This window comes from Bemisia tabaci, chromosome 5, assembly GCF_918797505.1.
Source record: "Bemisia tabaci chromosome 5, PGI_BMITA_v3".
In the NCBI taxonomy this organism is placed as follows: Eukaryota; Metazoa; Arthropoda; class Insecta; order Hemiptera; family Aleyrodidae; genus Bemisia; species Bemisia tabaci.
In genome coordinates this window covers 44,496,819-44,512,417 of record NC_092797.1, presented here as the reverse complement: position 1 = coordinate 44,512,417, position 15,599 = coordinate 44,496,819, and the positions used below count along the sequence as shown (strand labels likewise).

The 15,599-nt window shown below is 42.2% G+C and overlaps 1 protein-coding gene across 1 annotated transcript in view; it reads right to left on the bottom strand.

The window, feature by feature from the left end:
• The window catches only part of LOC109032208 (uncharacterized), a 123,473-nt gene that overhangs the window by 17,928 nt on the left and 89,946 nt on the right, over window positions 1-15,599 (bottom strand). Inside the window, exon 9 of the mRNA XM_019044223.2 lies at window positions 602-804. Within this exon, the coding sequence (XP_018899768.2) occupies window positions 602-804 (203 nt within the window). The remainder of the gene's footprint in view (window positions 1-601; window positions 805-15,599) is intronic.

The window sequence follows — 15,599 nt, the reverse complement described above, 5'->3', positions numbered from 1 at the left end:
TGTAAAGGTATTCTTCCGTGCAGAAGGAGCAACTTTACCTAGCCTCGCACGCGTTTTCCCCATGAATACTTAATGTGGAACCACGAAAACGCACAAACTCTTTTTAGGCATATCCGCTCTGACTCAACGAAGAAAAAACTTTGGTCACAAGCAACGCGTAAGCAATGATGATAAACTATCCCTTAAAAATAAACTATCTCACTGATTCTGTAAAGTTGCGGATGTATTCCGTCGAGAGCTTGAATTATAACTGGACTGATTTCAAAAGAACGACGCAATGAGAGTCTATAATCTCGTGATTTGGGTTCCTTTTAAACCGCATCCCTAACGCTGTACACTCTGCCGTGCTAAGGAAAAACGCCGTATGAACATTCGAGAATCGCTAAATTTCCTTCCATAAAATGATTATTTTTAAGGAGAGTTATGAATATTTTTCCGAGAAATTTTTAACAACTTTATCGATCGAATTGCGAGCAAAATTATCTGAAAAATTATAAGAAGAATGCTCATACATTTTCCCGAAAATTCGTGATTTACCAACGGAAATTGGGCAACGCCTGAAGGCTCATACGGTGTTTTTCCTTAGGACGATAGTACTGACCTGAGTTGCGTCCTCTCGTCTCCTTTGCGGGGGCTGATTGTTGGAGCGTTGTTTGAATGGGGATGTAAGTGTCCTCGGTAGCAATTGTGGTGGTTCGACCTCTGGAGGGGAATCTGGTGTTCGTCTCTAAGTTTTCTTCTTGCACTGGGATGTTCGTTGCGGGGGCTTGCGTTGCTGCTAATTGCCTTCCTCTGCCTGTATACCTGTAGGCAAAAAGCCAACACACGGTAAATTAGCAGAGTGTCTAGCGTCAGGATTTTCCCGATTTCATCAGGATTTGAGGGAAAATCGGTCGTAAAATCAGGATTTGAGACAAGTCGGCCGTCTGATCGGATTTTCTTTATCGAACTGCTTTCGTGAAGTTACTTCCGTCTTGCGTGAAGTGATGACGTCTTAATTTTTCTCCGCAAAAAAATCAGGATTTGGAAAAATTATGAAGTAAGGATTTAGCAGTCAAAAATCAGGATTTCATCAGGATTTCGCAAAATGAAAAGAACTAGACACCTTGGTTAGGTTGCCTAATGAAGCTGTGATTTGACCGTTTACAGAAAAAAGGTCCTCAGTTCATGGCCGTGAAAATTACAGAAGAGCGATTTTTCTCGAGTTCGGTTGAAAAATCGGATTTCAAGTTGAACTATTTCTAGTGTTCTAGAGAATAAATTATGGTCAAACCTTTGATTGTAATGTCTCAAAATGTCTACTTTTAACTTGTTTTTTATCAATAAGATTGTTAGTGGACGAGTAATTAATAAAATGCAACTCAAGAGGGCGGCACCTTTCTAGCCAGTATATTTTTTTTTACTTTGCTAAGTTCCGATTATAAACACTGGCAAACATCTCCACGCCCTCTCTAGAGTGCTAAATTTTCAGATGGATTCGTCTTTCATCATCGATACAGGCCTACAAGTGATAGCACGACCTGCGTCCACTTTTCTAACCTTGTGTTAAAGTCTCCGACAAATTCATTTTCTGATGCCGATACTTGATCGCAACTGTGTCATAGGCGAATGTACTAATAATTCCGGCTGAGAAAGGTTCTTTTTCTTTTAAACCCAAGTGTAATCGTTATTCGTCATAAGTGGTTTAGACCATCAAATAAAGGGTGAGAGGTGGCATTAAAATTCGACAATTTTTCATTCTGAAAATGATGGATTCGTCTTTCATCATCGATACAGGCCTACAAGTGATAGCACGACCTGCGTCCACTTTTCTAACCTTGTGTTAAAGTCTCCGACAAATTCATTTTCTGATGCCGATACTTGATCGCAACTGTGTCATAGGCGAATGTACTAATAATTCCGGCTGAGAAAGGTTCTTTTTCTTTTAAACCCAAGTGTAATCGTTATTCGTCATAAGTGGTTTAGACCATCAAATAAAGGGTGAGAGGTGGCATTAAAATTCGACAATTTTTCATTCTGAAAATGATGGATTAAGATTTGAACGCTGATACATTGGCACTTCTTTATTCTAAAAATGATGGATTAAAATTTGAAGTAGACTTTCCTCAAATGGACCGCATTCAACAGTAAGGAACCAAACTACATCAGCTATTGACAAATTTAACTGGACAATTTCATTATTTACGAGAGAACGTTTGTGCGGAAAATTTTATGAAATTTGCCTCGTGTCATGGAGAAAATTTACTGATCGCACAAAAATCCGCACAACCGTTTTCATGTTAGACATTAAATTGCTCAATTTTTGGCAATTGCTCACATGGCTCGGTTCGTTTCTGTCTGTTTAACGCAGTCAAAATAAGCGTCATTTTCTATTATCATTTTTTTTAAAATTTTAAGTCTTCATAACTCCTGTTTAATTCAGACATCTGTGGGCATTTCTTGGCTCAAAAAGCTCAAAAAACACTCCTCTCTGCTTTGGTAAAGAACTTAATATTGAGATTTTGTGGAGGAAGGTTCCCTCTAGTTTATGTATTATAAAACCTAATATTGAGTTTTCTCGGAGCAAGGTCCATCCATAGTCTGTTTTTGTGTTTGTCTATCACCGAACTAAAACCTCTGGTTTTCGGACGTGCACTGAAACGTGGCACCGATGTAACCGAGTGTTGACACGCGAAAAAATCGGGAAGGATGGGAGAGCAGAGGGAAATCTCATTGTGCTCTCTGCATCCCAACGGCCCGGCGGCGGCCCAGCGGGGGTCGAGATGAAAGTGACGGGTTGATTGGCACACGGAAACGATAGGGCTCATATCAAAACCTCGGAAACTCATCACTGCTAAACGGTTAGAGATTCACCGAGTGGCTGTTGAAGAAAGGAGGAGGGGATGGGTAAAATCATGCAAATTATGAGCTTACTGTTGCCATGCCACACTCATTTTCAAGCGATATCGATGCAGCTGAGAAAATAAGGCTCTAAATTCCTAATGGAAATTGTTTGTAATTAAAGTAATCTTTTGTAAAACGTAGTACTCTAGGGGAAAAAATCCAGGAAAGAAGAAGAAGATTGATTCAGCCGAGCACTGGAAAAAAAAAACACATTGGATCTAGAGTCCAGACTCTTGAAAACATTGACAAGAAAAAATACTCTTGATTCAATCGGATTTTTGCTTGAATCAAAACGAAATCCGCTTAAATTAAGAGGCTTGGTTCTTGATTTAATCTAGATTCTGATTGAATCAAGAGTACTTTTTCTTGTCGGTGTTTTTAAGAGTCTGGACTCTAGATCCGATGTGTTTTTTTTCCAGTGAGCATTTTTCATGATTGAAAAATGTTTTTGGAGACTACCATTCAGTTTTCGAAAATTTACTTGAAGATATATTCATGTAACGACCCACGCTGTGAAATAAACAAAGGCCACTTCTAGTGATTTACGAATGAAAATTAGGGCAAAGCACCAAAGCACTTCAGTTTACGTTCCAGCTAACGGACGTAACGAGAAATTGTTTACAGCGCCTTGATGCAATTATTCACGCTCTAGGATTGTGCGTGTTGCGTTCAAAAAAGTGAAGGCGTTTTGGAATTCTGTGCCCACGCATTAACATGAACCAAGGGACGCATTTCGAATGGCATATAACCCATCGAAACTTTCCATGCAAGTATTTTAGATCATAAAGAATACATATACTTACTGAATCTTAACGCAGAACGTTGTGTAATTGTCCGGTAAAAAAAAAAAAAAATTAAACATGAAAAAAAAAAAAAAAAATGAGCAACGTCTGATGTAGTTGGGATATTACTGCTTAATTCATTTCAAATCTCTAATATTATACTTTGAAGTCATTTATATCGGCAAATTTAAAAGTTACCGTCGTGGATCACGTGCAATCACCATGTGAGCTTTCGTATGTTAATATCTCTGTCTCAATAGGAAGGTAGAAGACAGTCTTGCAGGCCTCTTAATAGACCGATAATTTGTCACAGCCAGGCTGGTATAAACGATAACCGAAAGTGATATCGATTTGTCTCGCCCGGTTTTGATGCGAAAATGGGAGGGTGTCACGTTGATTATGTCATGGAATTTTAAAACGCCTACATATTCGTGAACGCAACACGCACACTCCTGGACCACGAATAATTGCATCAAGGCGCTATGAGCATCTTCGCGTACGCGTTATGCCTTGCTTGGTTTGGACACTATAATTGTAAGTAACGCGTCTAGTTTTAGTTTTCGTTCTTAAATTATTAGAACTGGCCTTTATTTAATGTTATAGAATGGGCCGTGGCATCATCATTTCTTTGGATAACTATAATTATCTACATGACGAAAAAGATTTTTACCTGAACTATTTGGAGAATGAATGCCTCATGATTACAATCACTGGTGCGTACTTCACGGCCGAATTTTAAAATGCGAGCAAAACGTGATGCGCTCGAAATCCATCAAAATCAATTCGTATTAATATAATTAGGCAATTAAATAAAGTAAGTACAACCAGTCACAAAAACGTGTTGATTTGTTTCATTTTTACTCAATCATACCGAGGCAAGTCAATTCAATTATTCTCTCTCTATTCATGCACAGAGTCATACGTCAGAGCTATTTATCCATTTTTTTTCTCCACATCCCATTCAAAACGCCTCTTAAACCACTTGACTGCTTTACATAATTCACTGCAGTAAGCTCGAACTACTTTTACCGCTTGCTTTTACCTGCATTTCCTCGGTCATTGCGAGTTACCTCTCCCTTTCCCTCAACAGTCAGCACCAACTTCTACCGCTGATCACTGACCCGCGCCCACAAACGTTCACTAGAGTTCTGCCGTGCTAAGTAAAAACACCGCATGAGCATTCAAATGTTGCCAAATTTCTTCTCAGAAAATATTTATTTTTGAAGAAAGCTTTGAATATTTTTCCATGAGAGTTTCAGACTTAATAGATCAAAAAACGAACAAAATCGTGTGAATAATTGGGAGAGAAATACTCACAAATTTTCCGGAAAATTCGTGATTTGTCAGAGGAAATTTGGCATTGCCTGATGGCTCATGCGGCGTTTTTCCTCAGCACGACAGAGCTCTAATCCTGCTCGAAATCAACAGCTCATCCGAACCGGACCCTTTTTTTCAACGACACACCTCACGTCACGGCAATTAGCACTGTTTCCTCCCGCTTGCGCGTGAAGCAGCGGTGACGGATGGATCCCACGATTCTGTTGATTTTGATTACGCGAGATGCCGTTAGATAATCTAATGAGGAGCGCGGATGTCCACCGATGGCGCAGCGTTGATAATCGGCCATCGATATTTTATTTACTTACCTTAGTAATCGATCCTTTTCCATAAGTTTAAACCGTCGATTAGTCTCTTCGTCGCAACGCAAGACACGCAATGAATCATCAACGACAGTCGATATACTCCAATTTGAATCGATAGTAAAAAATCTATTATTCAAATCTTCGTCGCGAACCTTAGTAATCGATTCTTTTCCATGAGTTTGAACCGTAGATCAGTCTCTTCATCGCAACGCAAGCAATGAATCAACGACAATCAATATACTCCAATTTGAATCTACGGTACAAAATCTATTAATAACATTTTCGTCGTGAACCTTACTGATTGATCCCTTTTCATCGGTTTGGATGGGAGTACACCGATTCATCGTGGAGCTTGGGCCCGGCGCACAATGGAACGAGTCAACGGGAGAAGTCGGACATAATTTTGAAACTTTAAAAGCTCATAACTTCGTTCATAATAAACTCTGAGGTTTCAAAAGTAGATCCATTGGTTCCCTCGTAAAATTTCCTTTTAGAAACCCCCATTATTATTTAAAATATGATGAAATAAACGTCTAAATTTGCAGTTTTGGTCAAAAATTTCATGTACGCCCTTTCCTGATCGACTCGATCCACCGTGCGCCGACGACTTTGGAGCTTGGCGGGCGGGAAGCGGTGGGTCTCGTCCCATCCTCATCCTCATCTGGTCTCAGCGGGCGATTGCAGCGCGGATAAGACGCGTCACTCATTACATAAGTGATCCGTTGCTCAATATTCGATACTCATCCTCGTCCTGGGCCGCCGTCTAAGTAATTGTGCACCATCGACGAATCGCACGTTCTGTGTGCAAATTGTATTGATGTGTGCCCCGGCTCGAGGTGGGCTCCGGGTACACCTGTAATTGTCCAGTCACGTCTGGCATTGTGATCATCGCCGTTACCGCCCCCCTCCCCCCGGCGAGAGGAAAGAAGGGGGGGGGGGGTTCAGTTTGAACGGTTGACCCCATCGACTCGGAATCGAGGATGGACCGACACCGTCTGGGTTCTGTTTGATATAAGAGGGTCAAGTTTTTGGGAATTGTGTGGTTTGAGGAGCTGCGCAAATTATTAGGGGGACCTCTTCTCGCTGTTGTGCTAAGGGAAAACGCCGTATGAACCTTCAGCCGTTGCCAAATTTCAGTTGGTAAGTCACGAATTTTCGAGAAAATTTGTAAATATTTTTCTCCCAATTTTTCAGCTAATTTTGTTCCCAATTTTACCCGAAGTTCCTGGAAATTTCAAGGAAAAACATTCATAATTTTTCTTAAAAATAAACATTTTATCTAAGGAAATTTGGCAACTCTCGAATGTTCATACGGCGTTTTTCCTTAGCACGGCAGGCCTGGTCTTGATAACTTTTCCGCCCTTCAAGTCCTATCGACTTGAAACTCTTGCTATAGGTAGGTACATGTAAAACTAAGATTTCTCCAAATTGAGCGGGTTGCATAGCCTGCCCCTTAATACACGATTAAGTGAATTTGAAGAGGCAGCTTGTGGCAACCGTTTCTCGTTCGGAAAGTGAGCTAGAGGCGTGCGATAAGTTTTAAAGTATCAAAAACTGCTCCTTTTATCATCTAACAGAGCCGCGGAGTTGTTTATTTTTAAAAAAAATGTTAACAACATCAACAGTCAACACCGGATTTCCTCCATTTAAAACTATGAAAATGTATCGATTCTTGGAGGGGTCAGGTGTCCCGTAAGAATCGATTACTTAACATAGGTTTAAATGGAGAGAACCCGGTGTTGCCAAATTGCTAGATCCATATCTGGATGTCCGACCTCTTTAATCGACTCGATCCACTGTGCGCCGTCGGTGTGGTAGCTTTTCACGGAGTAACAGTTAGAAGAATTCTTTTTTTATGTCAACCGAAGTGTGCAGTATGCGCTGCTCTTTAACCCGCGCATATTCCGAGAAACCATTCCTCACCGAAAGAACAGAAACGAAAGTGCGCGTCCACCGTCCAGCGCTCCGCATTTCAATGAGACGACCCGAGCTGACATTTATTCGTTGGCGATTTGAGGGCCCGGCCCTTTTGAAAGTGCGGCGGTGGCGCACAGTGGATCAAGTCAATCAGAGAGGTCGGAAATTTCATGTCCGACAAAACCTGCAAATTTTGATGTTTAATTCGTCACATTTTAAGTTTCAAGGGGTGTTTTTGGAAGAAAAGTCTACGAGGAAACCGATGAAACCATTTTAAGAACCTCAAATTTTTGTATAAACGGAGTTACAAGCGTTTAAAGTTTCCAAATTTTGTCAGACCTCTCTCATTGACTGATCTGTGCGGCACCAGAAAATGAATTTGTCGGAGACTTTAACGCAAAGGTTAGAAAAGTAGACGCGGGTCGTGTTATCACTCTCAGGCATGTATCGATGATGAAAGACGAAACAATCTGAATTTTTAGCTCGGTGGGGGGTGTTTGGTTGGGGGGGGCCATGGTTAGGTCCAGCAGTTGACTGGCCAGGGTTTCCTAGATGTTGGTTATGTCGGGGTTGTGGTTGGTTTTACGGAGGCTGTTGAGGGGTTTGGGGCCTTTTGGTGGGCCGTAACGAGAGCTGTTGGGTGTGTGTTTGTGGTTGGTGTGGTTTGGTGGGTGTTGTGGGTGGGGGTTGGGTTGTGGTATGTGGGGTGGTGTGTGTGTTGGGTGGTGGGTGGTTGTTGGTGGGTGGGGTTTGGTGGTGGGTGTGTTGTGGTTGGTTGTGTGGGTGGTGGTGTGGGTTCTGGGGGGGGTTGGTGGGTGGGGTGGGTTGGTGGGGTGGGTGGTTGGGGTGGTGTGGGGGTGTGGGTGGGGGGGTGGTGGGGGGTGGTTGGGTGGGGTGGTGGGGGGGTGTGGGGTGGGTGTGGGGTGTGGGGGGTGGGGTGTGGGGTGTGGGTGGGGGGTGGGGGGGTGTGGTGGGTGGGGGGTGGGTGGTGGGTGGGGTTGTGGGGGGTGGGGTGGGGGGGTGGTGGGTGGGGTGTGGGGGGTGGTGGGTGGTGTGGGGGGTGGTGTGGGGTGTGGGGGTGGGTTGGTTGGGGGTGGTGGTGTGGGGTGTGGGGTGGGTGTGGGGGTTGTGGGGGGTGGGTGGTGGGGTGGTGTTGGTGGGTGGGATAGGGTGGGGTGGTGTGGGGTGTGGGTGGTGGGGTGTGGTGGTGGTGGGGTGGGGTGGTGGTGGGGTGGGGTGTGGGTGTTGGTGGGGGTGGGGGTGGGTGGTGGGTGGGGGTGTTGGGTGTGGGTGTGGGTGTGGGGGTGGGTGGTTGGGGTTGGTGGGTGGGGGGGGGTGGTTGGGTGGGTGGGTGTGGGGGGGGTTGTGGTGGGTGGTGGGGTGTGGGTGTGGGTGGGGTGTGTTGTGGGTGGGGTGGGGTGGGGGTGTGGGTGTGGGGGGTGGTGGGTGTTGGTGGGGGGGTGTGGTGTGGGGGGTGTGGGGTGGTGTGGGGTGGGTGTGGGGGGGTGTGGGTGGGGGGGGTGGTGGGGGTGGTGGGTTGGTGGGGGGGTGGGGTGGGGGTGTGGTGGGGGGGGTGTGGGTTGGGGGTGTGGTTGTGGTGGGGTGGGGTTGGGGGTGGGGGGGGTGGGTGGTTGTGGTGGGGTTGGTTGGGGGTGGGTGGGGGTGGGTGTGGTGTTGGGTGGGGGTGTGGGTGGGGTTGGGGGTGGGGTGGGTGTTGGGGGGGTGGGGGTGGGGTGGGGGTGGGGGTGTGGGGTGGTGGTTGGGGTGGTGGGGGTGTGGGGTGTGGTTGTGTTGGGTGGGGTGTGGTGGGGTGGGGGGTGTGTTGGGGGTGGTGTGGGGTGGGTGTGTGGGTGGTGGGGGGGTGGTGGTGGGTTGGGTGGGTGGTGGGGTGGGGGTGGGTGGGTGGGGGTGGGTGTGGGGTGGGTGGTGGGGTGGGGGGTTGTGGGGGTGGGGGGTGGTGTTGTGGTGGGGGTGGGTGGTGGGGTGGTGTGGGTGGGGGTGGGGGGGGTGGGGGGTTTGGGGTGGGGTGGTGTTGGGGGGTGGGTGTGGGTGGTGGGTGGGTGTGGGTGGGGGGGGTGTGGGGTGTGGGGGTGGGTGGGTGGTTGGGGGTGGGGTGGGGTGTGGGGTGGTGTGGGTGGGGTGTGGTGGGGTTGGTTGGGGGGGGTGGGGTGGTGGGGTGTGGGGTTGTGGGTGGGGTTGGGGGTGGTGGGGTGGGTGGGGGGGGGTGTGGTGGGGTGGGTGGGGGTTGTGGTGGGGTGGTGGGGGTGGTTGGGGGGGGTGGGGTGGGTGGGGGGTGTTGGTTTGGGGTGGTGTGTGGGGGGTGTGGGGTGGTGGGTGGGGGGTGTGGTGGGTTGGGGGTGGTTTGGGGTGGGTGTGGGTTGTGGGGTGGTGGGGTGGGGTGGGTGGGGGTGGGTGGGGTGTTGGGTGGGGGTGGTGGGGTGGGTGGTGGTTGGGGGGTGGGTGGGGTTGTGGGGTGTGGGTGTGGGGTGGTGTGGTGGGTGTTGTGGGGGTTTGTGGTGGGTGGGGTGGTGGGTGGTGTGGGTGTGTGGGTGGGGTGGGGGGGGGTGGTGGGGTGGGGTGGGGGTGTGGGGTTGGTGGGGGGTGTGGGGGTGGGTGTGTGGGTGGGGGGTGGGTGGGTGGTTGGGGGTGGGGGTGGTGGGGGGTGGGTGGTGGGGGTGTGGGGTTGGTGTGGGGTGGGGGTTGGGGGGTGGGGTGGGGGTGTTGTGGGTTGGGTGTGGGGTGGTGGGGGTGGGGGTGGGGTGTTGGGGGGGTGGGGGTGGGTGTGTGGGTGGTGTGGGTGTTGGGGTGGGTGGTGGGGTGGGGTGGTGGGGGGTGGGGTGGGTGGTGGGTTGGGGTGGGGGGGGTGTGGTGGGTGGGTGGGGTGTGGTGGGTGGGGTTGGGGGTGGTGGGGTGGGGTGGGTGTGTGGGGTGTGGTGGGGGGGGTTGGGTGGTGTGGGGTTGGTGGTGGGGGGTGTGTGGTGTGGGGTGGGTGTGGGGGTGTGGGTGTGTGGTGGGGTGTGGGGTGGTGGTGGGTGGTTGTGGGTGGGGGTGGTGGGTGGTGGGTGTTGGGGTGGTGGTGGGGTGGTTGGTGGGTGTGGTGGGGGTGGGTTGGGTGGTGTGGGGGGGGGGTGGGGGTGGTGGGGTTGGGGGTGTGGGTGGGGTGTGTTGGTGTGGGGTGGGGGGGGTGGGTGTGGGTGGGTGTTGGTGTGGGGGTGTTGTGGGTGTGGTGGGGGTGGGGTGGTGTGGGGGGTGGGGTGTGGGTGGTGGGTGGGTGGGTGGGTTGTGGGGGTGGGGTGGTTGGGGTGGGTTGTGGTGGGTTGTGGGTGGTGGGTTGTGGTGGGGGGTGGTGGGGGGTGGGGTGGTGGGGGGTGGGGGGGGGTTGGTGTTGGGGGTGGGGTGTGGGGGGGTGGTGGTGGGTGTGGTTGTGGGGGTGGGTGGGGTGGTGTGGGGTGTGGGGTGGGTGGGGGTGTTGTGGGTTGTGGGGGGGTGGTGGGTGGGTTGTGGGTGGTGGGTGTTGGTGGTGGGGTGGGGGGTGGGTGTGGGTGGGGGGGGGTGTTGGTGGGGGTGGGTGTGGGGGGTGGGTGGTTGGGGGGGGTGGGGTGGTGGGGTGGGTGGTTGGGGTGTGGGGGGTGGTGGGGTGGTGTGGTGGGGTGGGGGTTGTTGGGGTTGTGGGTGGTGGGGTGTGGGGGGGTGTGGGTGTGGGGGGGGGTGGTGGGGTGGGGGTGGGGGGGTGGGGGTGTGGGGGTGTGGTGGGGGTTGGGTGGGGGGTGGGTGTGTGGGGGGTGGGTGGGGGTGGGTGGGGGGTGTGGGTGTGGGGGGGGGTGGTGTTGTGGGGTGGGGGGTGGGTGGGGTGGTGTGGGGGGGTGGGGGTGGGTGGTTGGGTGGTGTGGGTTGGTGGGGGTGGGGGGTGGGGGGTGGGTGGGGTGGGGGTTGGTGGGGGGGGTGTGTGGGTGGGGGGTTTGGGGTGGGGTGGGGTGGGGTGGGTGGGGGTGTGGGTGGGTGGTGGGTGGGGGGGTGGGTGGTGGGGTGGTGGGTGTTGGGTGGGTGGGGTGGGTGGGTTGGGGGTGTGGTTGGGGGTGGGGTTGGGGTGGGTGGGTGGTGGGGTGTGGTGGGTGTGGTGGGGTGGGGTGGTGGGGTGGGGTGGTGGGGTGTGGGGGTGTGTGGTGGGGGGTGGGGGGTGGGGTGGGTGGGGGTGGGTGGGGGTGTGGTGGTTTGGTGGGGTGGGGTGGTGTGGGGTGGGTTGGTGGGGGGTGGGGTGGGTGGGTGGGGGGGTGGGGTGTGGGGGGTGTTGGTGGGGGGTGGGGTGGGTGGTGTGGGGTGGGGGGGTGGTGTGGGTGGGGGTGTGGGTTGGTGGGTGGTGGGGTGTGGGGGGGTGTGTGGGGGTGGGGTGGTGGGGTGGGGTTGGTGGGGTGTGGTGGGTGGGGTGTGGTGTGGGGGTGGGGGGTGTGGGTGTGGGGGGTGGTGGGGTGTGGGTGGTGGGGTGGTTGGGTGGGGGTGGGGGTTGTGGGTGGGGGTGGGGGGGGGTTGGTGGGGGGTTGGGGGTGGTGGTGGGTAGGGTGGGGGTTGGGTGGTTGGTTGGTGGTGTGGGGGTGGTGTGGGTGGTTGGTTGGTGTGGTGTGGGTGGGTTTTGTGGTGTGGGGTGGGTGTTGTGGTGTGGTTTGGTGGGTTGTGGTGTTTGTGTGTGGTGGGGTGGGTGTGTGTTGGTGGTGGTTGGTGGGGGGTGGTGGGGGTTGGTTGTTGGGGTGTTTTGGGTGTGGTTGTGGGGGTGGGTTGTGGGTGTTTGGGTTGGTTGGTGGTGTGTGGGGTGGGTGTGTGTGGGTTGGTGTGGGGGTTGGTGTTGTGGTGGTGGTGTTGTGTGTTGGGTGGGTGGTGTGGGTGTGGTGGTGGGGTGGGTTTATTGGTACATATGGTAGTATTGTGAGGTGATTGAAGTTTCTCGTTAGTTGTAGTTAGTTCTTTAAGGTTATTTTAGTATGGATATAAATAGTTTTGGAATATTTACATTATTAGTTATTGGAATATAAGATGGTTTATTTTATAAGAATGGTGTTTATTGATTTTTTTAAGTTATTATTAATATTTATTATAATATTATTATATTATATATAGATTATTGATTAGATTTATATTTATTGATTTATTGTATTATTATACATTATTATATTACTTGAATATTTAAAATTAATTATATTATTATTAATTTTTGTTTTTATTATTTTTAGTGATTTTATTAATGATTATTTATTTTATGATTTGTTATCTTAAGTTATAATTAAATATTAAAATTCATATATATATTAAATATTTTATTTTTTAATATATATTAAGTTAATATATTATTTTTTAATACTAATCATATTATTTTGTTTTAAATTGTTTTTTACATGTTATTTCCTTTTATATAGGAATATGATATTTTATTAGTTTATTAATTATATCTATTATAATATATTTTGGACATATATGTTTTATTATTATAATATTTTAATTATTATTATATATTATATATATATGATATTTTTTATAATTATTAATTCATTTGTTTATTTTTTTATTGTACTATAATTTTTATAATTTTTATTTTAATTTTTTAATATTATTACTTTAATTATTATTATATTTATATAATTATATTATTATATTTATATATATTATTTATATTATATATTTTATTATTATATATTATATTAATTTATATATTATATTATAATTATTATATTTATTTTATAATTATTATTATATTTTATAATTATTATTTATTATATATTATTTATTATTTATATATTAATTATTTATATATTTATATTATTTATATTATATTAATTATTATTTATATTTTATATTATATTATTATATTTATTATTATATTATAATATTATTATATTATATATTATTTTATTAATATTATTTATTTAATAATATATTATTTATATATTTTATATAATATTTATTATATTATTATTATTATTTAATAATATTATATATTATATTATTAATATATTTATATATATATTTATTATTATATTTTAATTATATTATATTTTATTATTATAATATATATTTATATTATTTTTATATTTTATTATTAATTATAATATATTATTTATATTTATTATTTATATTATATATTATAATTATTTTATATTATATTATTTATTAATTTATTATTTATAATTTTATATTATTTATTTATATTATTAATATATTTTTATATTATATTATTATATTTATATATTTATATATATATTTATATTTTATTATATTATTATATTTATTATTTATATTATTTATTATTATATTTATTATTATATATATTTTATATAATTATTATATTATTTATATTATATAATTTTATATATTTATTATTTATATATTTTATATTATTTTATATTTATTATATAATTTATTATATTATAATATTTATATTTTATATTTATTTTATATATAATTTATATTATATTATTATAATATTTATATTATTATTATATTTTATTATATTATTATATTATTATTAATAATTTTATATTATTAATATATTATTATTTAATATTATATATTATTTATATTTATTTATTATTATTTTATTATTTATTTATATATTTATTATTTATTATATTATATTATTTTATTATTTATTATTTATATTATTTATATTTATATATATATTTATTATTATTAATTTATATTAATATATTTTATATTTATTATAATATTTATTATTTATTTTTATTAATATTATATTTATATATTTATTATTATATTTTATATATTTATTTATATTATTTTATTTATTATAATTATTATTTATAATATTATATTATATTTTATATATTTTATATTTATTATTATTTATTTTATTATATTATATTTTATATTAATTATTTTATATTTATTATTATTAATATTATTATTTTATTTAATATTTTATTATTATTATATTATTTATATTATATTTATATTATTATTTATATAATTATTATTTTATATTTATATTATATTTATTAATATTTATATTATTTATTTATATTAATATTATATATTTATTATATTTTTTATTATTATATATTTTATTTATATTATATTTATTATTATATTAATTTTTATATTTTATTAATATTATTATATTTATTATATTTATTATTTATATTATTTATTTTATATTATATTATTTTTATATTTTAATTATATTATTATATTTTATTATTATTTATATTTATAATTTATTTTATATTTATTATATTTATTATTTATTATTATTTTTTAATATTTATATTATTTTATATATTTATTTTATATTATTATATTATTTATATTATATTTTTATTATTATATTAATTTTATATTTTTATTTTATATATATTTTTTATTATATATTTATTTATATTTAATATTATATATTTTTAATTTATATTTATTATATTTATATATTATTTTATTTTATATATTATTATTTATTATTTATTTATATATATTTTATATTATTTATTATAATTATATTTATTATTATTTATTTTATAATTATATTTTTATTTTAATTTTTTAATATAATTTATTTTTTTTATTATTTATTTAATTTTATTTTTTTATTTATTTATTTTTATTTATTTTTTATAATTAATTTATTATTTATTTATTTTATTAAATTTATTATTAAATTATTTAATTATATTATTTAATAATTTTTATAATTATATTTTTTATTTTTTTTATTATTAATTATTTTATAATATTTTTAATATTATTAATTTTATTTTTTTAATTATATTTTATTTATTATTATTAATTTTATATTAAATTTTTATTAAAATTTTATTTTATTTATATTTTATATAATATATTATTTTATTATCTTTGATCGAGAAAGCGTTTAAAGTTTCCAAATTTTGTCAGACCTCTCTCATTGACTGATCTGTGCGGCACCAGAAAATGAATTTGTCGGAGACTTTAACGCAAGGTTAGAAAAGTAGACGCGGGTCGTGTTATCACTCTCAGGCATGTATCGATGATGAAAGACGAAACAATCTGAAAATTTAGCACTCTAGGGGGTGTAAGGTGTCGTTTGCCAATGTTATGTCTAGCGTTGACAGGCCAGTGTAACCACTTTAAGAATCTTTAATTTTTGTAAAAACGGAGTCATAAGCGTTTAAAGTTTCAAAATTTTGTCCGACCTCTCTCATTGACTCGACCCACTGTGCGACGGTGGCGCCCATTGCCCATCGCCAAGCCAAGTTTTATTTGAGAGAAACCGTGCGTTAGATAACGAACGTCGCTCGGAATTTCGAGTGATGTGCACTTTGAAAAACCACGCACTAAATATTTCCCTCAAGTGACATGGAATATGAGCGTTTCGGACAGCTTTGAGGAGACACGGAAG